The sequence below is a fragment of the Populus trichocarpa genome, chromosome 12 (assembly GCF_000002775.5).
Source record: "Populus trichocarpa isolate Nisqually-1 chromosome 12, P.trichocarpa_v4.1, whole genome shotgun sequence".
Taxonomy (NCBI): Eukaryota; Viridiplantae; Streptophyta; class Magnoliopsida; order Malpighiales; family Salicaceae; genus Populus; species Populus trichocarpa.
In genome coordinates, this window is record NC_037296.2 from 12,449,220 (window position 1) to 12,475,499 (window position 26,280).

At 33.1% G+C, this 26,280-nt stretch overlaps 5 protein-coding genes and 1 long non-coding RNA gene across 6 annotated transcripts; 4 read left to right on the forward strand and 2 right to left on the reverse strand.

Annotated features, from left to right (window-relative positions):
* Positions 1–461: 461 nt before the first annotated feature.
* On the reverse strand, positions 462–3,101 carry LOC7484856 (palmitoyl-acyl carrier protein thioesterase, chloroplastic). Its single transcript, XM_002318715.4, has 6 exons — positions 2,281–3,101; positions 1,772–1,905; positions 1,458–1,571; positions 1,191–1,368; positions 999–1,067; positions 462–877 (listed from the first exon to the last, which is right to left on the reverse strand). The coding sequence occupies exons 1-6, from the start codon at positions 2,734–2,736 to the stop codon at positions 638–640; spliced, it is 1,191 nt and encodes a 396-aa protein (XP_002318751.2). The 5' UTR covers positions 2,737–3,101; the 3' UTR covers positions 462–637.
* A 1,487-nt stretch (positions 3,102–4,588) lies between these two features.
* On the forward strand, positions 4,589–5,908 carry LOC7454534 (HVA22-like protein e). Its single transcript, XM_002318108.4, has 5 exons — positions 4,589–4,775; positions 4,873–4,899; positions 5,022–5,144; positions 5,276–5,495; positions 5,650–5,908. Exons 1-4 carry the CDS (start codon positions 4,729–4,731, stop codon positions 5,493–5,495), a joined length of 417 nt encoding a protein of 138 aa, XP_002318144.2. The 5' UTR covers positions 4,589–4,728; the 3' UTR covers positions 5,650–5,908.
* Positions 5,909–9,940: 4,032 nt separating this feature from the next.
* On the forward strand, positions 9,941–11,206 carry LOC7484857 (uncharacterized). Its single transcript, XM_002318109.4, has one exon. It carries the CDS (start codon positions 10,389–10,391, stop codon positions 10,977–10,979), a length of 591 nt encoding a protein of 196 aa, XP_002318145.1. The 5' UTR covers positions 9,941–10,388; the 3' UTR covers positions 10,980–11,206.
* A 4,696-nt stretch (positions 11,207–15,902) lies between these two features.
* LOC7484858 (11-beta-hydroxysteroid dehydrogenase-like 4A) lies at positions 15,903–18,287 on the forward strand. Its single transcript, XM_024582302.2, has 6 exons — positions 15,903–16,375; positions 16,529–16,721; positions 16,805–16,890; positions 16,996–17,127; positions 17,213–17,341; positions 17,699–18,287. The coding sequence occupies exons 1-6, from the start codon at positions 16,193–16,195 to the stop codon at positions 17,897–17,899; spliced, it is 924 nt and encodes a 307-aa protein (XP_024438070.1). The 5' UTR covers positions 15,903–16,192; the 3' UTR covers positions 17,900–18,287.
* Positions 18,288–20,591: 2,304 nt separating this feature from the next.
* LOC18103815 (11-beta-hydroxysteroid dehydrogenase A) lies at positions 20,592–22,989 on the forward strand. Its single transcript, XM_024582303.2, has 6 exons — positions 20,592–20,880; positions 20,976–21,168; positions 21,282–21,367; positions 22,027–22,158; positions 22,258–22,386; positions 22,589–22,989. Exons 1-6 carry the CDS (start codon positions 20,695–20,697, stop codon positions 22,793–22,795), a joined length of 933 nt encoding a protein of 310 aa, XP_024438071.2. The 5' UTR covers positions 20,592–20,694; the 3' UTR covers positions 22,796–22,989.
* A 1,759-nt stretch (positions 22,990–24,748) lies between these two features.
* LOC112323504 (uncharacterized) lies at positions 24,749–25,813 on the reverse strand. The gene is made up of 2 exons (XR_002976939.2): positions 25,584–25,813; positions 24,749–25,511 (listed from the first exon to the last, which is right to left on the reverse strand). It is a non-coding gene; the product is annotated as an uncharacterized LOC112323504 (long non-coding RNA).
* Between the last annotated feature and the right edge of the window lie 467 nt (positions 25,814–26,280).

Sequence of the window (26,280 nt, forward strand, 5' to 3'; positions counted from 1 at the left end):
GAGAAGAAAAGAGAAGGAAAAGGGAGGAGGAGATGTATGTAACTTTGAAACTTAATTTTATTAATTTATCAAAACTAACAATAATTTCAAAACTATAATCAGAACTAAATTTGAATTTGTAACCCTCTAAATAATAAAAGTCTAACAAAATAATATAAATTAAAGTTCAATAATAAAATTAAAAAAAAATTCAATAACATGACCTTTGGATGTGCTCAATTTCTTATAAAAAAAGTAATGAATTAAAAGTTAGTACGTAATATATATGTAATATGTGACGTGAATCTTGTGTCTCCACAACCTTCCTGTCCTTCAATCATCATATTGGGTTATGAAAACTAATTAAACTCCTCATTAACCTTCTAGTCCCAAGAAAATAATCCATCTTTAGCCGGATTGAAAAATTGAAATTAATCTCGATACTATAGTTTATGCAATGCTATAATTAAAGAAATAAATGGTTGGAAGCACAATGCTTGTAGTTTTTATTCACAGTCAATAAACATGAGCTCGTAACACCAAAGAAAGCAACAAATGGGTGGTTTACACAAGAAGGAAGTAAAATAAATAAAAAATAAATAAATAAAGAGAGAGCATGAGCTGCCTATAGCAGTGTTTGAACATACACGAAATAACATCACTTGTGCTTTAATTTGGATTTCCATTCCGTTCTTGCACGAACTATCTCTGCCTTGTCTGATTGCATACGCAGCAGATGCGTGTATTCCATGCCTGCTTTGCGATTACTGGAACCGCTGTTTGAATCTTCGCTCGTGCTTGTTAAGGATTCGAGCAGATTTGATTGTCGACACTCTCGTCGATACTCAAGGGTCATGCTTGTCATATTGTAATGTTCCAGGACATGCATTGGCACACTCTGTGCTCACAACAAAATAAAAAAAAAATCAGTAAATGGTAATTCTTTTTGCTGCTCATTTAATGGCAATTCTATTCAAACAATTGAATTTGTGTGTGGCGTGAGGACTTTCATGTCTTACCTCCAGAATCCATCCAATGTATTTGACATTATTTATATGTTGGTTGGCATCCATATCACTCCATCTTGGCTGCATAATGAATGATTCCAGGGATTAATAGACCAAGATAGCTTGAGAAACAAAATTATTTGGACCAGAAAATAGATTGGCAATAAAGGGTACGAGTTACAATTCCAAATTGTTTCCACTTACAGCTAAGCCGGATCGAATTCTCCCTGCTGTTTCATTGTTAAGCTTATCAATTTTCTCAACATCATTGTGTTCAGCAGCAATCGAAAGCCTGTTTATGTAGAATGGTACCAATTCTTCCCTGACTTCATCTGGGATTTTGGATAGCTTTCTTGTTTCTCTATTCATGATCACCCATGTGCTGAATTGAGATAGTTAATAATAGGAGTTAAGTACTACCAAGAGTAGATAACAATCGTTCATTAGCGCTTTAACATAGACATGCCAAACCTTGTTGCTCTTGTTATGATCTCTTTGGTGTTGTAGTCTCGAATTATCCAGTCCCTGCGCATACCATTCTTCCCGGTTGCATCTACCCATGTATCGATCTCGACAACGTCTCCCCTGTCACAATGAATTGTCCAAAAAAGTATGTTCAAATGATAGAAACGTAAGGAATTAACTTAGGAAGTCTGCTGTAGACTATTGAACATGTTGAAAGAATTCAGACCTTGTTCACGTTCGTGTATTTACGAAATTTTCTATTATGATCTTTCCTTTAAACATGATTAAGATGCGTTTGGGACTACAAGAAGATAACATACCAGCAGCTGTATCGCTGTACTTGAACGTGAATGCGAGTGACTACCCAAATAAGTTTCCTGAGGCTCATCTCTCGGGTAGCACCGAAGCCATTTCCAGCTAGTCCTGAGCTTGTCACATGATTCAGTGCAGTTTCCTACAGTCACGCACATATATGGAATCCAATCACTAGTTTGATACATGAATCAATCATTCAAACTTCATTAATCAGCACTTAAATTTAATGTCATTGATGAAAAACTTTTCAAGAACATGCTTTTTTCGTTTGACAATTAGTTGAGCCCATTTTATCGAACTTAGGCTGCAGAATGATGAAAAGAAAATAAAAAGAAAATCGTCCTTGGTGTTAATTTAGCAGGTCAATGCTTGGATGCTGTGAACTCAAATTGCATTATAGACAGCAAATGCTGGAATTGAAAAGGAATGTTGCACAGATTATCTAGGATCTTTGCTGGAAAAATGTAAATCCATGACCTCAATAGGATAAAAAAAATAAAATTAGCCAACTAACCTGAAGGAGATTCATTAATGTTTCCATTGTGGCGGTTTTGTCAGGTCCAATCTCATAAGATCTGATACTGAACGTCTGCCTATAAATCAGCCTATCCTCCACAAACCTCCCAAGCAAATATGTGTGAGGTTCAGCAACATTGCTATGGATTGCCAACCCACCGGCATTCGTATTGCTTATGTAAGGAGATGGAGTCTCCCTCACATGAATCCCATTCACCTTTTTCCCATTTGTAATGTCCAGGCTTGGAGGATTACCGGCACTTGCTATGGCGTAAAAGCTTCGTTTTTTCGGTGTGATCATGTGCCAAGAACAAGGAAATCCTGCCTTGGCCAATACCGTCACATTATTCTTTTTCTCTACCTTGTGCAAATTCCCTGGAAAATATAATCCAGCCGCGCCCTTTGTCGCCATTGATGCCATTGCTAAGTAATCATTCATTGAACACAAGCACATCAGAGCCCAAAAAGAATTTCAGGTTCGAAAAAGGCAAGTGGGTGAAGCTTCTGGCTCAGGTTGGTTAATTCCTAGAAGGGAAAGTTTTCAAAGTATTTGGTGGTCTAACCACGTGTTTATGTACAAAGATTCAAACAAGAAGCCAAGACGAAAGATCGGAAGAAACTTCCCTCCAACACAGGGGACAAGCATTAGTAAAAGAGGAAACGAGATTAATTAGCAGCTCAACTACTTTAATAATCGGAATATTCTCTAATGCTAGCTCACACGCAAATGTATAGGGATTTGAATGGTGGTGTTTGCTTAGTTTTAGTGGCTCTGCTAGTTTTTAATTATCTCAATGCCTTTTGCTTTCTTAATCGATCTGGACTAATGTTTGAAAACTATCATATAGGTATTATTCTTCCTTGAAGATTGGTGGGGTGGTTGAATTGCTTCTTGGCCAGAAAAGGTCAGTCGACAACTTGCATACATTCAGCTGCTTTTCATTGGTTCAACCACAAAGTCTAAAACCCAGTATAGATGACGTTGACATTTGACAAAATGATTTCTTGGCGGATTTGAAAGAACATGAACTGGGCCTGCTCTCTCTGCCCATAATCATTGCATTTGAACCCATTTGTTTTTTTTTTTCCTAAATCAATCGTTCCTCATGTTTTTGGCCCAACACCATTTAACAGGCTAAGTTTGGTAACTTTTTTTTTTTATTATTATTATTATTTGTTATTGGTGGAAATATAGAGTAGAGTGAAACGGTTCACCCGGAAAGCCGGGTAAGGATAGTTTGGATAGTTTAATTGGTTATATTTTAAATTTATATTTTAATAATTACAAATTTAAATTCTCTAAAAATTTACATAGTGATCAAGTTTAAAATTCATGAAATTAATCCAGACTTACAAGCTAATTCAGATTTTCACTTTAAAAAAAATTATTATTACCAGCCTTCACAAATCTTCCAACATTTGTCTTTATCTACCCGCCTGTGAAAATATTACAAAAGTAGATCATGTCGACATATATATTATGGACCCTATCCCTGATGGCACGTGTCACCGACCTTAATCTTCAAAAACATGCCACGTGGATCTGGTTGGGAGGGGACAAAACCCATTAAGAACCTGGGAAACCTCAGAAACGTCCCCCAATTATATAGGTAGTCTTGATTGAGTTTCCAAAGAAGTTTTTATATCAATTGGGCCCCTAAGGCTTTCGAACTTCCCAATTTTTTAGCCTCTCCATCCAAACTCGCTAGTGAATTAAATCCAAAATTTACCTTTTCCCCTTATAAAATATATCATTTTGTAAGAAATACAACGTTTTCATTAAGCATATGTGAAGTATTTTGCTAGAAAAAATCTTATTTGAGAATCTTGAATTATTTTAAGGGTTATAAGCCATTGTTTAAAGATTCAAATGGGTGTTCGATAATATGGCATAGAGTGTTTAATTTTTTTATTATATCGGCATATAAAAATCATAAAAAATTATTTAAAATAATTAATTTAATTTTTTTTAGACAAAAAATAATTTACAAAATTCTTTGAAAAAAGGGGCTGCACCATACTACCAAAAGTAGCGAATCTTGAAAAAACTCAGGAGATTTTTATGAGGTTTCTCTTAAAATAATTTTATATAACAAGATATGTGATTAAAGTAATAAAGATTGTGAATTTTAGGATTGAAATGCAACATGTTCCTGCACGCGCCATTACTTTAAATAACGACCAATACCAATTTGACGGTGTAGCGCTTTTTGGATTGCGATATAGGATATTTTTTAAAATAATTAATTTAATATATTTAAAAAAAAATAAAAAAAGGACACAATATAAGCGGTCCCTTCACTTTCAAGTCTTGAGCCACGTATCATTGTCATTTATTGGTTTCAACTTCACTCTCCTTTCGGTACTGACTTTCAAGCCTTTCTCACAGTTCCTTCGGTGTTTCTTGTCGCTAAGAAAACTAACAGGAAGAGCGAGACCAGCAAATATGGGTCGTTTATTGACTTTTTTCACTCACGTTCATACAATATCTGGGTAAATATTGAGTGATCCCAAGATATTCCTTCCTTTCTTTGTTTTTAGGACTTAATAATTTGGTTTATCTGATTGATGTTTGTTTAATAACTCGCAGGCCAGTTTTGATGTTGCTATACCCCTTGTGAGAATCTGAACCATTTCCAGAAGTTTGGAACTTTTTTGTTTTGTTTGTGCTCTTTTGTTTCTCGTAGGGTGTGTGCACACCAAATTTTCAATCTATCTAATTGTTCTTTTGGTAAATAGGTATGCATCAGTGGTTGCTATAGAGAGTCCATCGAGAGAGGATGATAAGCAGTGGCTTGCTTATTGGATCTTATATTCATTTCTTACTCTTACAGAGATGCTGCTCCAGTCCCTTTTAGAGTGGTAAATTAAGAAAGTTTTCTTTCCGCATATTCTTTTTTGGCATTTTAATTAGCAGTTATGAATTCTTTTTCTCCTCTTGAATCTAGAGTCTATAATCTCTAGTTAATGGGGCTCCGACTGTGTTATTGTAGGATTCCCATATGGTACTCTTTGAAACTGGTGTTGGCAGCATGGTTGGTTCTACCACAGTTCAAGGGGGCAGCTTTCGTTTATGAAAGGTATGTGAGAGAGCATATCACGAAATTTATAGGGGTACAAGATCATCAGTTTTCCCATCCCGAGCCCCCCATTGCCAGCGGTAGTGGTGGCAAAGGCAAGAAGAAGTCTGTTCAGTTCGCAACCCCCGATTAAGTAAGTAAATCAATCTGCTTGTACCATATAATATTTCCATAAGCCACAGATTCGGAGGCCCTTTATGTAGTTCGATATCTTTGTTCGAAAAGAATAGATTGATGCAGATTTTTCATGGGATTCTAATGATTTACAATGAATCGTCCATGGACAGGGAGAACATGAGGCTTACTGAAGAGGGGAGAAAAAATAATTAGAAGAGGAGACATAGATAAGACATAGTCGGCAGCTGGCTTTTGAGGGATCTTTTAACCCTCGTAGGGATCTTTAACCCATGTAGGGATCTTCGCTTCTCTGCCCTCACTTTGGTGCTTGTAAATCTTTAACCCATCTACAAGTTTGAATGTCGTGACTTTCCTATCATATACTTATGTTAATTCGATATGTTGAAAATGTATGGTGTTTGATGGTAATATTTGTCCCCTCGACGATGATGCTCTGCCTACTTTCTCTTCAATCTTAGGTGTTTACCATCTTAATTATGGGGGTGGGATTAATTAGTAAAGTTAATTAATCCTCTCCTGGCCAAGTAATTGGCATCAAATGATGACGTTCACACATGATTCAGGGAGGGAAAAAGAAGAGTTTGCGTGGAACAAATGAAGATATTTTGAAGTCACACCCCGATGCTCTTTTCTATTCATACACCTAATCATGCCAAACTGAGAAAAGATGATTTAGCTAAAAAGTAAAAATAATTTCATTCATTTATTAGGGCAACCAATGAATTAAATTTTGGTACAACCAAATACCAAGTTCTTGATTTGTTAAGGATTCAATGGAGAGAGTATATGGCAAGTAATTTTAAATGTATTTTCGAATTGGTATATCATGAGTTTTTTTATTTTCGTTGCACAATTTTCTTTGAACGAATAATCTCATATCTAAATTAATAGGTAAATTTATTTGACTTTCTTATTGCCATCTTTTTGAAATTTAGTGCCTGTTTTAAAATTTATTTTTATATTTTTGAATTATTTTGATGTGTTATATTAAAAATATTTTTTTAATATATTTTCAAATAAAAAACATATTAAAAAATAACACTTAATACAATCTCTAACACACGGGCTCCCTGCCGAGACACGGTTTACACTAAATGGGCTCCCGAAAATTTCCGTTGCAGAGGTTTGAGCCTCCAGATCATAAACATGGTTATGGGTTTGGTTGGTTCAGCTTTAAGGATTTGAACCGAAGACAACCTATGCTATAATGTTTTTAGCACCTTCAGTATTCTATTTTTTTTTTTTAATATTACAATGTGTTATCTATATTTCTATGTTAATTTCAATTAATATTCTGTAATTTATAACTGTTTATCACATCATTCCATCAAAAATTAATGTTTATTGCAAATTTGCCATTATGCATATATATCTTAAACATCATAATTTTCTCTTAATAAATCAAACCCTTGATCAGAAAAATAGTGCACCAAATGATGGAAAATATTTTTGGTAGTAAAAATGGGTGTACTGTTCGTCTAGACTAATCATAAAAACATGGTGGCTTTGACATTCTGATGGAGAATATTAATGAATACTCTGAATTTACTGCTCCATCTCTTCTCCAATTTGTGTGGTCTACATAAATGTGACTGATGGTGGCATTTGATCACCTTTTTGAATTAGCACTAAGTATATGGGCCAAGGCCTGACTGATTCCGGGGAAGAACAGGCTCTCGACAATGAGTTTTATACAAGTACACCATGGTTAATTTATAGGATTTGTTCAAGTCTGATGATCTCATGAAATTGTTTGCACCTGAAAAGAGTAGAACCTGAGATCTTGTACAGGACCATATTGCCGATTCCCAGGTATTCTCAGCTGGGCAAACTCCAGAGCTGCAGTTCACTACTGCTTCGCACATCTGAGGAGAATCATAAATTAGTTGGACCCTCGGAGCATAACTCTATCTCTAAAACTAATTGTACAAAGCAGCATGTTCAAAAGAAAATCTCTACGAGCAACTTGTTATATAAATATGAAGAACAAGAATCATACAAGTACCATTTGAGACTAAAAAATGTTAAGACTGATAAGCAAAATCAGTAATCAAATTGTGAAAGCCTGCACGCAGAAATGAGAACTCGCATTTCTGTTGGCTCCTTGTGTGCCATAGGGCATCAATGATTCTTCTACATGTGAAAAAAAGTGCAAGGTCGGCTTCTTCTAACTTTATACATCAATAATGTCTTTCAACCTGTAGCAAACTTCCCCTTAATTGCCTCTTTGTCTCAATACTTAGCTTGTGTTTGTGTAATTAGATTTCCCTCAAAGGAAGGTATAAGAGTGCTTGTACTGTGGAGTACAGATACGTACATTCGTTTATGTACACATCCATGCCCATTAAAAGGTCTCTAATTTTTTTTCCGAAAGCCAAGAAAGCTTCATCTCCAGTTGTTCTTCACTTTATGATTAGCAAGACCATGTGCTTAGGCACTTCAGATATTTTTCTTTGTTTAAGCATTAAGGTATCGAGTTAAGAGTACAATGGTTGATAAACAATCATGCTTTACCAAACCTTTCCTTTTGGGCCATTTCCCTGAAGTTTCATCTCTTCCACAAAACTATATAATAAGGCATAAATCTTCATATGCTCTATTAGAATAATTGAATAAAAGCCACTTTTACACACTCCATTTGTACCTCGTGCCCACCTGTAGCTGACAGATACAGAGTTTAGGCATGTAGTAATGTTCTCGATCTCTTTTGTTTCAAAAACAGGTAGAGGAAACCAGTGACCTTAAAATGCAGAGATTCTAATCCACAGATGGGCCATTCTCTCCTTTTTCTCCCTCACTTAAACAAGCCAGAAACTCAAGATTTTAAATTATTTGAATCCTGTGGTGAAATCAGGAAATCTTAGCTTTAGCAAAAGCATTCCTGTCCTATCAATCTTTACACGCACCCACAAAAAAAAAAGGATCAATAAGGGAAACTCCATTGTTTGTGCCCGTGATGAGATATTAAAAGGTAAGACTAAAAACAGGTAATATTTACTTATTTACTTCAGAATTTCAAGGAATGGAACGTCTGTCTAGAGAAAATCAATAATGCTTAGTTACCTCATCGAAAGCAATTTCAAATATAGCTCCTCTAGATGCATCTAAAGGAGCCTTGGAGCTTTCACCACCTAATAAAGCTACTTGAATGACTAAACTTTGAAGAGAGATTGCACGCTTGTTTGCTTAAAAAATGTTTACTTGATACACCACACGTATTCATCCTGATCCAATATAAGAATTATTTAACCATCATTAATCACTTGTTGATACACCACATGTCTTTCTTTATGTTGCAAGATATCAGTAAAAGTATACATGTTGACTGCGATCCGCCATACCTCAATCCTGTTGCTGCTAAGCAAAAAGAAAAATCTCACTGGACACAAGGAGGTAAAAATGTTAGAATTTTCGGTTAAAGTAATTGGTCCAGTTTTTTGCCAGGAAATCAATGCACAACCTTTTCTACCTTCAACATATATTATTTAACTAAGTTTAGATTACCAATGATATGGATGCATATCATAGTAGTTTTACCAAGACAGGGAGCATGCAATTTTTTTACCCTGTTCAGTGGACAATAAGCTAGAGAAGTGTGTGCAAGAGGATGCTAAATATTGCAATTTGTTTATCAGAAGACAGACAAACTACTGTGGTAGCCAACAGCCAATATCTTGTTCATCTGTTTTCGAGTTTTGCTTACATCAAAATGAAGAAATACAAACAGAGACTACATCTATTAATATCATATTGTTGTTATTCAAAAAGGGCCTCTCTCTATTTTCATTAAAGGTTTCCATAATCCCAACCAAGCCCTTAATATCATAACCAAGCTTCATATTCTGTGTGGATATATGGGCGTTCAGATGATATATCCAAACAATCCCCTTTTCTGCCAGTAACTTAAAAAATGCCCCACTTCCCAGGTCCTATACCAGCTTCCCTTTTTTGCTCCACTCAACAATGTGCCTTCTGCTAGTAGAATTATGCAAGGAAAAGCTTAGCACATGCTTTAAGCAAACCTCCCACTTCGCTTCCACTGAGCACTCAGGAAAGAAAAAGATCTAACGCTTTTTTTTAAGTGGACTTCCTACATTAACGTGCTAGGTGTTACTCTCTCTCAACATTCGGGGAAAAAAAAAATTGGTTCCCAGCACTATCAAGTCTCACCATGACTTCACCAAATAATACAGAAATGATGTATTAATGAAATTATTAAAGCAAATCTCCAAAGACAGTATGAGGCTCGTCTAATAGGCATAGATTTTTCCTCATTCACTTTGTTAATTATAAGGTACACTGGACCTTGATCCTAAGCAGCCATTCTTGGTTTTCTATTTCTGATGTTCTTGCAACATTAAACACTTTCCTATCCCTCCAAGTTAAAACCACTAAGCTAAAGTTTGTCAGTTGATGCCAGGCAACAAAAATCAAGTAAGAAAACATTTTCACTCTTTCATGTAAGTAGAAAGGAAAGGAGAATGTTCACAGTTTACACAGATTACCTTAATAATTATTCCAAGAGTTCGTTATATATCAGCATATCATAAAATACAGAAAAGCAGGAAGCCAAAAGAAAAAAGTAGCCAATAAGCACTAATCAATCTCTCACAGCTTTTCATAAAGTCATATAACCATTCCAAAGTAGAGTAAAAGTAGCCTGTGTTTGAATTTTACCAAATCAACCTCCTTTCCTCTTCTATATAATTCCATGTTTACAATGCCTTGTGTTCAGTCAGATGGCAGTTCTCTTTAGTGGTCTTTTAAAATTTGCCTCTGAATTCTTTCTCGGAATTGCATCTATTCCTTTCCTAAAGGATAGAGTGAATTCCTGGTGACCTTATAACCCCAACTAAACCCTCTTCTGTATTCTAAACAAAATCAAGAAATGGATCTCATTAAGCTAAGAGAGATTCGTGCAGTTAACAAGTCCAAGAAGCATCAACTTCTTGACAATTTTTTCCTGTATTCTTTGATTGTCTTGGCCTGTACTCTTTTCTGTTCTAGCCCTTTCTGGTTTCCCTGCCTATTTGATTCCGTGAAGCTCTTTCTCTTTGGCTCTCCTCCAAAACTAGGTTCAGTTTTCCTCAGCCCCAAGTTCATTTTCATTGTTGGCAACCTTATAATCTTTGTCCTTGTTGGAGAGTCCAAGTTCTTTACTACAAATTCTCCACCAGCTACTGATGTTTACTATGATGAGTACATTGACCACAAAAGGAGCCTTCAAACAGCTTCTAGTGTTGAACAGAAGAAAGAGACAAACATGGGGAAATCTTCCAAAGAAAAACGTAGCAGAACTTGCGAAAACGGAAAAAAGAATGAAGGGAAAGGAATGGCTGAGGCAAATTTGAAAGTACACGAGGAAAGAAAGGATTTACAGGAAGACGCCCTCAGTTTGCCTACAGAGGAATTGAACAAAAGGGCTGATGACTTCATTGCAAGGGTTAACAGACAAAGGATGCTTGAAGCTAGGCTATGAGTTCGCTAAAGTTAATAAAACCAAGCTAATTAGTGGTTTGGTACTTGTGGATTGAACCTGGCTGAGTTTTAAACTTAAAGATGGTCCTGTAAATTACAGGACCTCTAATTGAACAAGAATCTTAGCTTGAAGGGAATATTTCCTCCATGTAATTATCATAGTACATAAATAAAATGTAATAATCATGGTTTCGGACAACGTGAATATAGTCTATGCTTTCACCATTACATCAGCTTGCTTGACATGATTTTGAAATGAATCCTATTAACTTATCCATGGGAAACAGATTGGATCACTTGATGCTACAAATCTTGGACTCAGAAACTAGATTTTTCAATATCCCATGTATAATCATCCCTGAAATATTATTTTTTTATTTTTTATTCTTGTTTTTTTATAAAGTTATTATTTATTTTTAATTTCATTCTCGAATCACAATTTGTGATTTTTTTTTTCAATTTGATTCTTGTTCTTTTGATTTTTTTTGTTAAATTGATTTTTCTTTTCAATTTTACATTTCAATAAAAAAATATTTTTCTTTCAATTTTCATCTTCATTGTTTTAATCAATATTCCTTTTCTTTTGGATCCTTTAGTATAGTTAAATTTTTTTCAATTATATCCTTCAATATTTGATTGATTGTAAATTAATTTTTGTAGTTTTTCTAAATAAAGTGTTTTTGTCACGAGTTTGAAAAGTTAACGCATGTTAACATTGTTTTTCTTTTTTTAAAAAAAAGGGCTTTGTGATTTTTTTTTCTATTAGGTTATTCACAATAAGTTTTTCTCTCCCCCTTTGTTATCAATAAAAAATAAATAAGAAAAGTGAAAAAAATTAGAGAAACATAATATAATATTCAAAATATACCTTCATTATATTATAGAAAGGAAAAGAAAGTAAAATAAAAAACATGAGAAGTTCATGGTACAATCATTTAGAGTGATTGATAGCAAGAGAGCAAGCTAGTCATCATATCCTTGATATCTCGTATATTGTCAGCCATATGTTGTTGATTAGAGAGGATGTGTGCTTGTGATTTTTAAAGATAACTCACATCAGCCTAAATATGGGCTAGGCGATCATCCATCTTAGATCTTCATGAGCTAGCACCAACATCTTCAGGAGAGGAAGTTAGAGGTGGTGTCTCAAACACATTAGCAAATTCATCATCACCAACTTGTTATTCATCTTCTTTATCATCCTCTTCCTCGCCAACTTGATCTTTAGGAACCAATGCACCGTCCTCATTTAAGACAAATTTCATCTTTGTTAGGGTCCTATTATTTATCTCCAAATATTTGGAATATGGTGTCTAACTGGATAAAAAAAAGGGACAAAAAACTTGTCCAACTGAACCTAAGTTAGCGTGATAGATATTTAATATAAGTAATAAAGAGTGAGTCAAATCAGGTTAACCTACAAAACCAATGGCTAAGATCATGAGATTAGAATAATCTGATAGAAAAGAAATTGAAGAAATTAAATCACAAAGCCAATCTTTAAAAAAATTAATAACAAACGATGAAATTAGAAAAGAAAATATTCCAAAAAAACAGGGTGTTGACTAGCGTTAACTTTTCAAACTCGTGACCTTGGTCATTAAACTAGAAGCACCATATATAGAAAAACCACGAAGCCCGATCCCTAACAAATCAAATGCTAAAGGATAAAATTGAAAATAAAAACAATTACACAAAAGGATCTGAAATAAATAAAAAAAGGTAATTAAAATATTGAGGATGAAAATTGAAATAAAAATAAATTAGATGGCAACCCAAAATTTTATATTGGAGAGTTAAATTGAAAAGAAAATTAACTTTAACAAAAGGAAAAAAATCAATCAATGAGGACTAAATTAGAAAAAAAAATACACGATAAACTTGGATTGAAAGATGAAAATGAAAACCAATAAAACTATTACAAAAAGGCCAAGGAAAAAAATTATAACTCATAATAATAAGGACCGAATTGAAAAAATAATATATGAAAAATTAAAATTAAAGGACTAAATTGAAAATAATTAAAGCTTTTATAAAAAGGAAAAAGAACAAAAATCATAAATCAAAAGAAAAAGAATTGAAATTGAAATACCAAAAACAAATAGGGTCAACTTTTATTTTTTTTGGGAAGAGAGAGAAAAGAAGAAAAAAAAAAGGCTCACTAACAACAAACCATCACACTTCCACCGACATGTGTCACATCACTAATAAGAGAACATTAACACACTTCAAAAACCACCATAGACAACGATATTTGATGGTTGTATGATGCTACACGGATCACTCGGAAGGCATAGGTGGCATCCACACGCACATACTAACAACGTTTTTTTATTAATATTTTATCTATGCTAAAATATTAAATTGCTCCAAATCCAGCATAAGTATTACATAAAAATCAAGAGAAGAAGACCAAAATACCCTGCAAGGAAGTTTTAATTTTTTTTTTATTATAAAGGCATTTAAGTAGTTTAATTGTGCTTAAAAAGTAAAAAGACTAAATTGGATCTTATGCAATGTGAGTATTACAAAAGAACTAAGAGTAAAAAAAACCAAAAAGCCCTTGCAATGAAGTTTTAATTTTCTTGATTTCGAGAGTAGTTAAATAATTCAATTGTGCTTAAAAAAAGAAAATGTCAATAAAGCCCTTAGACACCAGTTCGTTATTTTTGCTTCTAAGGTTATTTTAGTTATTACAATGTTTCTAAACAATACAAAAAGACCATTATGACCCTAAATAATTTGGCAATGACATATGTGTCCCATTAAAAAGACCATCTTACCCCTCATTGGTAGTTAAGTGGATAATTTATATAAGGGTAAAGTAGGGTTTTCATTGTGGATTGCTACAGTGAAAACCCCATACAATTTAGAGTTTCTACTAGATATTTGACTCACGCTTTGCCGCGGGTCATATATTTCTTTTTCCAACGTAAAAAATTGTATACACAGGCGTTTCCGACACGTTTTTGTAGTTAAAAAAATTTTAAGTGAAAATAAAGAAGTTTATACATACATGTAATAAAATATATTGAGAACTATGTGTGTTAATACCTAAATAAAAAGATCATAAACAATAAGTAAAAATAAAACAAGAAAAATCGAGAGACAGGTATAGATCAAGATATTTAATCTTGCAAGACAAGATACTTTCCCGATTGTATTCGTGAAATTTTTTTATTAAAATAATTTTTTTATTCAATCAAACAATAATAGAAAAAGATACACACTTTAAATTGATTGAATAAAATAAAATAAAAATATGCAAAGTTACACAAATTAAAAATATTATCTGAAAATAAATAATTTTTATTTTAAAAAATAAAGTTAATCTATACAAATATATATATATATATATATATATATATATATATATAGATGAATAAGAAAAAACCTCTTCAAAAATTAAATGCATACAAAATAACCAAAAAGTAATTGTCATTTAAAAGAAGCTCTCTAAACAAAATTAAAAAAAAAATAATGAGTATTAATTTAAATATAAATAAAAAATAATTTAAAAAAAAACATATAAAAAACATTAATTTTAAACAAATTGTTAGGCCAACCTGCTAGCCTATTTTGTTAGGTTTTGCATCACTAGGTCTTTTTTTCTTCTTTTTTTGCCCCAGTTGTTTTTGGAAAGAAAAGTCAGACGATGCATTTAATGTATTTTCTAGTGGCTAAAAAAAAACTGACAATTTTTTCAACAAAAAAAAAAAAAAAAAAAACAAATTTCAATCCATTTTCTTAGCCAAAACACCTCCAAAATACTAGAGGCAATACGAGTTCAGTTCTGACATTGACTCGTTTATTTGCATACGAATAATTCTCATTCCCTTTCCTGTTTCATAATTTTTTTGAAGAAATTTTTTTTTATTAGAAACATAGTTTTTTAATAGAAACTTATTATGATAATGAAACCAAGTTTGAATAAAAATTATAAAACTCATGAATAAATAATTTCTACACGCCTGTATGGATATATTTAAGAATAATAAGATTGATAAAATTATATAAATATTTAAAATAAGAAAATAATATATATATACACACCTTATTGAATAGAAAACTTGCCAAGGTTAAAAAATAACAATAAAAAATAAGGATAAAATTTGATATGCAAATATAATAAAGGGGGATGTATTAATTCTAAAAACTATCCATAATAAAATAAATAGTAATAAGAAAAATAAAAACCCAATCTAAAGTGAAAAGGAATTATGGAGGATGAAAAAAAAAAAAGAAATTCAAGTCTATAAATTAATTAAATTTTTTTTAAAATCAATTAAAAAAACATGGACCACAACCTAAGAAAAACAAAATTGTAGGGTTGTTGTATAATGTTGTGCAAGCAAACAAAAGCCAAATAAGAATGAGAAAAGAAGTAAAAACAAAAAGTCAACCGTTACCAAATCGCTTGTAATTAAACCACATTTGCTACCTAGAAAGGTTTATCTTCCCGTTGTGAATTGCAAAACACCAAAAAAACTAGTTTTTCACCACTATAAGCTAACACATTCGCCGCCTAAAAACAATAGGGTGACTCGCTTGTTAGCGCGTTCAATAAACACGCTAGCAGCTTTTCCTTTTACTTATTATTTTTTATTAATTAAATTATCAAATCACCCAACCATACGGGTATTGCCAAAAATACCAATGTAAAATAACTAATATATCCCTAAAATCAAGCCTAAGAATTTTTTGCTTCAAGGATAATAGAGTAATCAAATTGTGCATAGCGAAAGGAATTGTTTAAAAAACCTTAGGCCAAAGTTTTTTTATTTAATGTTTTTGCTTTTAAAAGTAACTAAATAATTTAATTGTTTAAAAAAAAACCGAGATACTCAAACTTCTAGAATGATAATAAATAGACCTCACAAAAAGACTTTTTTACCTTCAATACCAGACCAGTTCTTTATTTTTTAGTGAAGAGCAAAATCTTAATTTAGCTATTATATATAATTCACCGTAAATGAAGGCAAGTGTGCAATATTTTTTCCAATGAAGTAGGTTCTGTTAATTTTGATCCGGAAATCTGGTGAAGCCTGATTTTAGTTCATAGGTAATCACGTTCAATTACTGCAGAAGAGCTTTCCGAGCAAAAATTCTGATATTGGCAACAAATCTTTTCGATAACCTGGGTTCAGCTACACAAGAAACAGAAATTGCTGTCTTTCTGCCTTTCCTCTCCGACTTTACTGAAGCTAGCACAGCATGGATTTGATTCACAAGGTCATGAACATTGTACTTCCTCCTATAACATTGACACTGCTACTTCTCTTCTTGCCGCCGTTTCTTGTTTTCAAGTTAATAAGTTGCATTAAAAGATATATAACTAGTGAAAAGGTGGCTGGAAAAGTAGTTCTAATCACTGGGGCATCTTCAGGCATTGGCGAGGTTGGTATACATTCTGTGCACAGATTTAAATGTCTATCATATTATGCAGACCTAGAACCCCGCATTCCCAAACGAAAACATTGGAAACTTGTTACCATTGTAACTGGGACACTACTTACTAATGCTCTTAACTGTATTTTGTGATTTTTGAAGTATCTTGCATATGAGTATGCTAGGAGAGGAGCATGTTTAGCCCTTGCTGCCAGAAGAGAGGAGCGTCTTCGAGCAGTTGCAGATAAAGCGCGGATGCTGGGATCACCGGATGTTATAGTCATCTCTACTGACATTTCAAATGTTGAAGACTGCGAGCGGTTTATTACTGAGGCAGTGAATCATTTTGGCCGATGTAAGGATCTTCTTTCAATTTCAATTTTTTTTTTTTTTTTCAAAAAAGTAGATTTACAATGACTCGCGGGGTTTATTCAATAGTGGATCATCTGGTGAACAATGCTGGTATTATTCAAATTGACATGTTTGAGCAGTGCAAGGAAATCTCGGATTGTGCAATACTTATGGTATGTTCTCGGTATTACTTGCCTACTTAAAATTACAAGATTCATCTTTCAACATTTTGCGTTGCCAGAAAATTTTCTGAGGATCCGTTTTGGTGCCTTTTGCAGAATACAAATTTCTGGGGTTCTGTATATGTCACCCGTTTCGCTATTCCACACCTAAGAAAAAGTAAAGGGAGGATCGTAGGGATTTCTTCAATTGCTGGATGGTGCTCAGTACCGAGGATGAGCTTCTACTGTGTAAGACTTGCCCTTAATATATGCTACACTCAGCCAGCCAATCAGTCATTTATAGAGTAACTGATCGATATTATAATTGCCGCAGGCAAGCAAGGCAGCCGTAACAAGTTTTTATGAGACACTAGCTGCTGAATTTGGTCCGGATATTGGAATAACAATAGTCACTCCTGGTGTAGTTGAGTCAGAAATGACCCAAGGTGATTTTGTATCAAAGGTATATCTGAAGGAACTAAATCGTGAAACGACAGATGAATGTTCCTCTGTTTACTTATCAGTTCATGCGTGATTTTTTTTTGGGTGAATGAATTTTGCTCTGATTTTAATTGGTTATGTGATATAAATGATGGTAGAAATCTCATGTTCATCATCTATTAACTTGTTACATGTTCACTGCCTTCACTTTCAGACTTCTATGGTGAAAAGGCCGAGTCAAATGCTTGTATTTGATCTTTAAATCATGTCTCGTCTCATCAATTTTTGTTGGAAAATACTTTTCAATACATGTTTTCACCTAAACTCGTCCATGCAAGATGATTCTCCAACAATTTTTTTAAAATGTAATACGCTGCAGGCTCAAATGGACTCTGTCCCGGCTGAGTCAACTGAAAGGTGTGCTGAAGCAATCGTAAATAGTGCTTGCCGAGGAGACAGATACTTGGTAGAGCCGTCTTGGACAAGGATGTTGTTTCTGCTGAAGGTCCTTTGTCCTGAAGTGATGGAGTGGTACTTGCACCGGGTATTGGCAGCTAGGACTTCAAAGAAAAGTAACTAGCATGAACATCTGTGGTCTCAGTTAAAAGGCAAAGAAATTTGTCTTGCTCGGTTCAGCTTTAATTCAATTTTGAGATCTCAAGCAGACTGGTTTTCTGTTTCATGTTTTTCTTTCTCCTAAGAAAATGCAGAGCTTTGCCGCTGTAGTAAAATAAAGGCATTTCTAGTTCATTCTGCAGTTAGAATATGATCAATAAAGGCATTTCTAGTTCATTCTGCAGCTAGAATATGATCCGCTGTAGTAAAATAAAGGCATTTCTAGTTCATTCTGCAGCTAGAATATGATCATTTTGGAGCTGCAATTCTCAGTTCCTGCTGTCATTTTCTTAATCAGCAAGCAGAGAGTGTCCATTTTTATTAATTTAATTTTGTTGGTACTTGGTTATTAACCATGCTCCAGTAAATTCACTTCAAGAATGAGTTGCCTAAATCTCATCTCCAAATTAGTTGGTGTCCGTTCTATATTTTTTTTAGCATGAATCAGAAAGCCAGTCAGCATTACATGTAACAAAAATTCAAAGCCAGCTTCAACCTTCAGGATATTTCATTAGTGCCGATTGTGATGACATGCTTCCGGACTAGAGAAAATATTGTAGATTATTTGGAAAAATAACAGCTTGATCAAGATCCAGACGTATCTTGCTGGTGTTGTAGACATAAATTTCAATACCTAAAAATTAAGCCAGCAAATGTATACAAAGATTTTATTTTATTAAAATATATAACTATATATAATCTCTATTTAAAATTAATATTCTTAATAAAAAAAAAACAGTCATTTGATTCTTCTCTTAAGTTTAATCTGTGATGACTTGATTTATTTGTGAAATTATTTCAAGATTTATGCTTTGCAAGAACATAAATTTAGGCATGAATTGCATTAGAAGATTTGATAATTTAATACTTTTAAAAATATCTTTAATTTGCCTATTATTGAAAAACTCTTATAAAACGTTTAAAATTTAATCTAACAGAGCTTTGTTACTTGTAAACTTGACGAAGGAGGTTTGGGAGCTTTTGAGAGAGTTTTCATGGTTGAAAAACTTCTCTTCAAGAAAATCTTGTATCTCCAAATTATTCTCTCTCTTTTTTATGTCTAGGGTAAGGTTATTTATTTATAGAAATTTGTAGGGGCATTTAAGTTTTTAATCAATGCCACGTGGTATTATTTTATTATTTGATTTTTATTTATGAAATCTTGTATTTAAAACAAAATACCTTAACTATCCCATCCCATGTGTCAATTTCATTAACCAAGAAAATCTTGTATCTCCATATTATTCTTTTTTATTTTGATTCTTAGAAAGTTTTTGTTTTTACATATATCTCATCAAAACAAGTTCACTTAAACTTAAAAATAAATGGATATGTCTAAAAAAATATGGATAAGAGGGTTTTAAACTTTGAATATATATTTTAAAATAAAATATAATTTAATCATATTAAATTTTTAGAATAAACTAATATAGATATATTTTTTTATTATGAAAATAAATTATAATTGATAAAATTAGAAGTTTAGGAACAAATTTTAATTGAAATTTATCAAATTAAATGATAGAATTAATTTGAAAACAATTAATGATTTAAGAGATCAAATTAGAAATCACAAGATTTATCTTTATACGTAAATAATAACTAGCAACTTTGATCGGCCCATATGACTTCTTTCTTCATCAAAAATGGTTATGGCGGGATCTTATTTTGAGCTTGCAAAGGTGCACTAACTTAATTAAGGTCATCATACTGTATAGTAAGGGGTTAGGCTGAGGCACGAATGACACGCGGGGGTTTGTTACTGGGGCAAGGCCTACAAAGTATAGGTTGCCCGTCATTAACGAACTAAGTACCCGGCAATTCTAGATTCCGACGCATCAATTAAAGGCTCTGCAAAGTCAAAATACCACCCCATAGCTACATTACTAGGGGATGGCGTATATGTTATCAACCACGTATCGAGTTAGTTGAGGCGAGATGGGACAACAGGTTAGGTCGGCTGGCCAGTTATGAAGAAGATAGCGAGGCATGGTGATGAGTAAATTTTATTAAATTCTTATTTTATTTTATTTATTTATTTATTTTAAAAGTATAGGTTCGGCACATATATTAAACTCGATGCACTTAAAAGTTATAGTGTGTCATAACTTGGATTTGGCACCGATACTTAGATGTGCCAATTAATCAAGCCTAGGGCATTTAAACTTGGCAATGTATCAAGTTTAAAGTGATATGGATATAACATACATACTTGATGTGAAACGCTTGGACTTGACAGTGCGTTAAGTTTAAAGTGGTATGGGTCTAACATGCATGTTAGATTTGATATGCTTGGACTTGACAGTATGTCAAACCCAAAATGGCATGAGTCTAACATGTATGTCAGATTCAATGTGGACCTGTATAAATTTTAAGTTCAAAAAACTTTTACTTGAAGGGGTGTGTTAAAAAATAATATAAATTATATTTTAAATTCTTACCTAATAACTTAAACTATTGAATGGTTTTTATAATGTCATTGACTACCCGAACTAAAAAGAATATAAAAGATGAGAATAAAAAAGATTATAGGCTCAATTCTCCTACTCGTAAGCCTTATTCCTAGGCTAGTTATTAAATTTTTAACACATCATAACATGCATGCTGCTCGTTCTGGTGATCCGTATGAAAATGTTTATTAAAATTAACCATGCATATACGTTGACTTATTCATGAAGACAGGAGTATAAACATGCTCTCTTATTTCCTTTCAAGCAGGGAAATATTAACAATTCTGCTTCTCCATACTGCTGCAAAGCTATGGATATGACTAGAAAGTTAATGAATATTTTACTTCCTCCTATAGCACTCATTGTGCTTCTTTTAATCTTGCCACCATATCTTGTTCTCAAGTTTCTTGGTCTCATAAAAGGATTTACTGCATACAGCGAAGACGTGGCCGGAAAAGTAGTGCTTATAACTGGAGCATCTTCCGGCATTGGTGAGGTTAGTCCATAACATAATCGATCAAAGTTTATTTCTGTTATACACGACCTACGTTGTGCAATAACATACATATTGATTTTTTTATTGTTTTTAAGCAAATTGCATACCAATATGCAAGGAGAGGAGCTCGTTTAGCACTCGTTGCTAGAAGAGAAGATCGTCTTCGAGGAGTTGCAAGTGAAGCCAGGAAGATGGGTTCGCCAGATGTTATAATGATACGTGCAGATGTTTCCAAGGTTGAAGATTGCAAGAGGTTTGTTGATGAGGCAATAAGACATTTTGGACAGTGTAAGTAGAGTTTCCTTTCAATTCTTGAATATTGCGTTAATTAGAAGAAAAACTTGAGATCGATTTAATCAGTATTATATCCTGTGTTGATGCATTGGCTACAAATGCTGCAGTGGATCATCTGGTGAATAATGCTGGGATTTCTTGTGTTTGCTTGTTAGAAGAAGCTCCCAACATATCTGATTTGAATTCTGTAGTGGTACATGATTGAAGATGCATGATCTTCACATATCTCTCTTTTTATTAAGTTTTATTTATTATTTAAATCATATTTGTTTTGACTCATGGAACTAATAAAAGTATAATGATAACCGGATCAACATGTCAACAAGTTGACTGATTTTTATTAAAACACAACATCACACTTTTCATTTTTTTTTTTTTTTTTTTTGTTGAATTGGTTGGGCCTGGTGCTGACGATTAAATAAATATGTTTAAAAATATGATAGTAGTTGTTTTTTGAAATGCTTTTTATTTTAAAACACATTAAAATAATATTTTTTTTATTTTTTTAAAATTATCTTAAACATCAGCACATCAAAATGATCTAAAAATATCAAAAAAATATTAATTTGAAGTAAAGAAAAAAATAAAAAAAATGTTAATTTTTTCAAAAGCGCTTCCAAAACACAATGTCAAACACTACCTAAATGAGTTTGATAATATTTTATCCGATTTAAATAGAAATATGACTTGTATCAATATGTTTCAATCTTATATTTTTTATATTAACCTATTAAAACGGAACAGATTTAATAATGATTTAAATTATAATTGTGAAAAGGAATAATATGAGTATCATAATTTGTTGAAGTTGCCTGTTAGATGAAGAGACTTCACGTTCGATGTCTTTTGTAGGACACAAACTTCTGGGGCTCGGTGTATGGCACTTATTTTGCAGTTCCATACCTCAGAAAAAGTCAAGGGAAAATTATCGTCATCTCTTCAGCTGCTGGACGTTTCCAAAGTCCAGGAGCAAGCATATACGGTGTAATTAAGAAACATTCTTAGTGAACAGATTTAAATCTTGAGTCTTCCATTAATTTACTTTGAGCGACTGATCAGTTTGTGTGTCTAATATGCCTTCAGGCAAGCAAAGCAGCCTTAATAAGCCTGTATGAATCACTGAGGATTGAATTTGGTTCAGATATTGGAATAACAATTGTGACTCCTGGGCTTGTGAAGTCAGAAATGACCTCAGGCGAGTTCCGATCAAAGGTAGGCTACTCTTAGAGATAAGATATCACTATCTAATTTATTACAGTAAGTGTATATATCTTGTTTGCTATGAACCACTTAATTTGCAGTTGGAGCAATATTATTGCTTTCGATTTGGTTTGCTAATTTCCACTAGTTTACACAGATTGAATTTCCCCCCTTCTGTTTTCTCATTGTTTCTTAATTTCATTTAATTTGTCAGGCTAAAATAGAAAGCATCCCAATTGAATCAACTGAGGATTGTGCTAAAGCAATTGTGGACAGCGCTTGCCGTGGAGACAGGTACTTGGTAGAGCCATCATGGGTAGGGATACTTTTCCTGTTCAAGCTGCTTTGTCCTGAAGTCCTGGAATGGTGTCTCCACTGGCTATTGTCCTCTGCACCAAGGAATCTCAAGAAGGCTGCATAGGAAAGGCCTCCTTCCTATATATATGCATTAAGAAAAAATAAATGAAACAGCTGGGAACCTAAAATCTTTAGAGCACCTCACGCAGCAAATTTCAGTTTCTATGAAACGGCTGTATAATTCTATGTTCGTATTAAATGTTGCAAAGTTATTAAAGATTTAAATAAATTTGAAAGAAAAAAATAAAAATTTTGATATTATGGGACTTCAGATTTAATCTTCAACCATTACTCCATTAGTACTGCGCATGTGCAAATTACCATTAGGATGATAATAGGTTAGGTATGCAGCCAAGCTCCATGCCTATTAACCGGTAAAAAATATTATAGCAAACCCACCTAGCTAGAGGGCCAAACTATATTTTTCATCTCCATCAAGTTTTAGATTCTTAAATTGTCACATGAAAATCATATAATTTCTTCTTATTTCATTAAAAACTAGTGGATTTACTAAAATCTCTCACACGATGTAGAGGTAATTATTTTCGATTTGATTAGGTTTTTATAAAAAAAATAACCAAACTGAATTTTAAAAAAAAAAAACTAAAACCGGTTCAAATCGACCGGTTTTGATTCGGTTTGTTTTTTAAGGACATAAATCGGTTCAAATTGGTTTGGCTTAGTTTTTTCAATTTGACTCGGTTTGGCTTGATTTTTTTCCAGTTTGGCTCGGTTTTTTTTTTTATTTGGGTTCGGTTCGGTTTTTTCAATTTCATACTTATAAAACCAAAACTGAACCGGTTGGTTTTTTTAATCTTAATCAGTTTTTTTTTACGGTTTGGTTTTTTTTATTTTTTTTATTATTATTTTCTCGGTTTAATCAATTTTTCAGCTTTTTTACTTATCCCTACTTAGGAGATAGAATGAAGACTTTTTATATAATCTGGTTTATCACATTACTTTTATATTATCTAAAACAAGGATTTTAGACAATTCATTGGTTTTTTTAAGAGAAAAAAATCATGTGAGTTTCAAGTAATTACTTACGATTTTGTTCGTTAAGAGCTAAGGAAAGATCTAATTGAGAATTAATTCATCGATGATTAAAGACCTAATTGGGATGAAAATAGGTTGGTGATATATATAATCAAGACTATCTTTAAGGGTTTGAGAATTTACAAGGTTTCTCCAAAATATTATTATATCTCTACCACGGTACATTCCACCATCAAAACCATATCAAAGCCATATCCGCACATCATACTCGCTTCATGCTTGCCAAAAGATTTGTTTAAACTTTGACAATTAAAATCGATCATATTCATAAATAAAAAAATAACAATTCAAATTCTGGAAGAAAGTTTGTATTTTTTTTAGCCAAGATTTCTTTTTTATTCATGTATTTTTTTTTAACAAAATTAACAAGTCTTTATTATTAGTAACATGGTTTTTTTTAATTAAAAATAAAGACAAATCAAATATATGTTTGTAAAAAATTACAATAATGCAAGAACATAATAAGAACATATTTTTTCTCCATAATTGATGTTGTTATCCATTTTTGGATTCCCACACAAAAATAAAAAAATATATCAAAAAAAATAATAGAAGCGAGAAAAGGATGCTGGAATGCTGAAAAATAACCAAAAATTAATTGAGGAGGTTTAAAAATACAAAAGGTTGAAATTTGACAGTTTATCGTTAACTGATGAGAGTCGTGTTGGCAAAGAAAATTTAATTTTAAAAAATATATATTCAAAATCAGATGTTTATGAACTCAATTAAATTTTATCTAAGGTCTAATTGAATTTATGGAGGGTTTGATTGCAAGAAAATTTGATTTTTAAATCCATTTAGGTTTTTATTGGAAGAAATTAAAGTTATGGGGTCCAATTATAATTTTGAAGAGTTGATTTGGCCAAATCAGGGGCTTAATTGCATAATTATTGAAGTTTGATGGCCAATTAAGGACTTAATTGAAACAATCCAAAACCAAGGACGAAACCGGAACATGCGCTAACATAAAGGGATCTAATTAAAATTTGTCCGGGAGCTTGATTACAAAATTGCATTAACATCCAAGGACCAAATCGGAAATATCATTTAAAGTTACAAAACGGTGCCGTTTTATTCAACACTGTTTACTGTCTTCTTTAGAAGACGTTACGTGAGCTGGCCGAGAAACGTTTGCAGCGGCGAAGGCGCGATTTGCTTCAATCAAGGGGGCATGTTTCACGGCTACCATGATGCACGCCGGCCTTTACTCCATCCCTGCAACAAAAAAGAGAAAACGCCTGCATCCTCTGGCTATAAAAGCCAGAGGATGTACTGCACTGGAGTGGGGGAGGAACGAGAGAGGAGAAGAAGAGAAAACAGGAGGAAAGAACGGGACAGAAAGGGAGAAAAGGGAGAAGGCAACGAGACAAAAGGAAAAGAAGAGAGTGTAAAGAAGAGAGAGGCAGAGGGAGTGAGCAGGAAGAGAGAAAGCAGAGAGAAGGCGAAACCAACAGAGGAGCCGAGTGACCGTCAGAAAACGCGACACCGACAGAGGAGTTGAGCCACCATCTGCTCTTTACTCTTCCAGAACGAAGGAAATAACAGAGGAAGCCACCATCACCAGCGGCTTCACTTTTTTTCAGAACCAGGGAACCAGCAGAGGAGGCCAGCATCACCATAGGCTTTAATTCCTTGTCCAGAATCACGAACCCAGTAGAGTAGGTCAGCACAATCATCGGCCTCCTTTATCCAAAACCAGGTACGTTCATTTCCATTCTTAGTTTCTGTAATATAAATGATGCATGTTAGTGTATATATATATATAAAAAAAAAAAAAGACGTAAGGAAGCCAATACCTGAAATCATCAGTTGCAGTATCTGTTTTTTTTTTCGTTCTTGCTATCTGCAAGAAGGAGGGTGAACAGTGCGAAGGTAATTTAATTACCTTCACACTGTTCATGCACGCGTAAAACATTACCCGTGCATGGATGGTTGGGTCTTGGTCACTGGCATGGCCAAGTGACCAGACTAGGCTGGCTGGACCTGGAAAAAAAATTTCTTCGGAAATTTTTAAAAAAATATATGATTTTCCTGCATATTTTTTTACTAAATTTTACTTAGTACTGGTTTGTATTTTTATACTATAAAAATACAAACTCATTATTAAAATACCTGATTTTCATCAAAAAAATAAAAAATATTTTTTTTTTCACGCATACGGCCAAATCTCTCAAAAAAATAAAAAAAAATCACGAGAATTAGGCCAATATTTTAAAAATTCCAAAAAATATTATTTTGTTTTCTTTTAATATCTGAGGTTACGACCTTATACGTAAGACGTATTTCAGATATTAAATTCTTTTGTTGATATCATAATTACCCGATAAGATAAGAATCTCCTTACCAAGAAGGACTTTTCTTAAACCATAGACGGACCAACAACTAGAAAACACGACAAGACCTTATATTTTATTAGACAATAAAACAATGCAGCTTACATTAGGTAAGGTGTATTTGGGGTGCCAATTCCTTTCCTTTACGCAATCAGTCCTT

What these genes read in the sequence shown, in the direction of transcription:
- LOC7484856 (XM_002318715.4), bottom strand. Translation starts at nt 2,736, where the DNA reads ATGTGCTTGTGTTCAATGAATGATTACTTAGCAATGGCATCAATGGCG. An exon ending in CATTAATGAATCTCCTTCAG is followed by an intron (nt 1,906 to 2,280) that starts GTTAGTTGGCTA and finishes GCGTGACTGTAG; the next exon opens with GAAACTGCACTGAATCATGT. An exon ending in GAATTCGATCCGGCTTAGCT is followed by an intron (nt 1,068 to 1,190) that starts GTAAGTGGAAAC and finishes TTCATTATGCAG; the next exon opens with CCAAGATGGAGTGATATGGA.
- LOC7454534 (XM_002318108.4), top strand. Translation starts at nt 4,729, where the DNA reads ATGGGTCGTTTATTGACTTTTTTCACTCACGTTCATACAATATCTGG. An exon ending in CACGTTCATACAATATCTGG is followed by an intron (nt 4,776 to 4,872) that starts GTAAATATTGAG and finishes AATAACTCGCAG; the next exon opens with GCCAGTTTTGATGTTGCTAT. An exon ending in TTGATGTTGCTATACCCCTT is followed by an intron (nt 4,900 to 5,021) that starts GTGAGAATCTGA and finishes TTTGGTAAATAG; the next exon opens with GTATGCATCAGTGGTTGCTA.
- LOC7484857 (XM_002318109.4), top strand. Translation starts at nt 10,389, where the DNA reads ATGGATCTCATTAAGCTAAGAGAGATTCGTGCAGTTAACAAGTCCAAG.
- LOC7484858 (XM_024582302.2), top strand. Translation starts at nt 16,193, where the DNA reads ATGGATTTGATTCACAAGGTCATGAACATTGTACTTCCTCCTATAACA. An exon ending in AGTGAATCATTTTGGCCGAT is followed by an intron (nt 16,722 to 16,804) that starts GTAAGGATCTTC and finishes TTTATTCAATAG; the next exon opens with TGGATCATCTGGTGAACAAT. An exon ending in AAGGTGATTTTGTATCAAAG is followed by an intron (nt 17,342 to 17,698) that starts GTATATCTGAAG and finishes AATACGCTGCAG; the next exon opens with GCTCAAATGGACTCTGTCCC.
- LOC18103815 (XM_024582303.2), top strand. Translation starts at nt 20,695, where the DNA reads ATGGATATGACTAGAAAGTTAATGAATATTTTACTTCCTCCTATAGCA. An exon ending in CAGGAGCAAGCATATACGGT is followed by an intron (nt 22,159 to 22,257) that starts GTAATTAAGAAA and finishes ATATGCCTTCAG; the next exon opens with GCAAGCAAAGCAGCCTTAAT. An exon ending in CAGGCGAGTTCCGATCAAAG is followed by an intron (nt 22,387 to 22,588) that starts GTAGGCTACTCT and finishes TTAATTTGTCAG; the next exon opens with GCTAAAATAGAAAGCATCCC.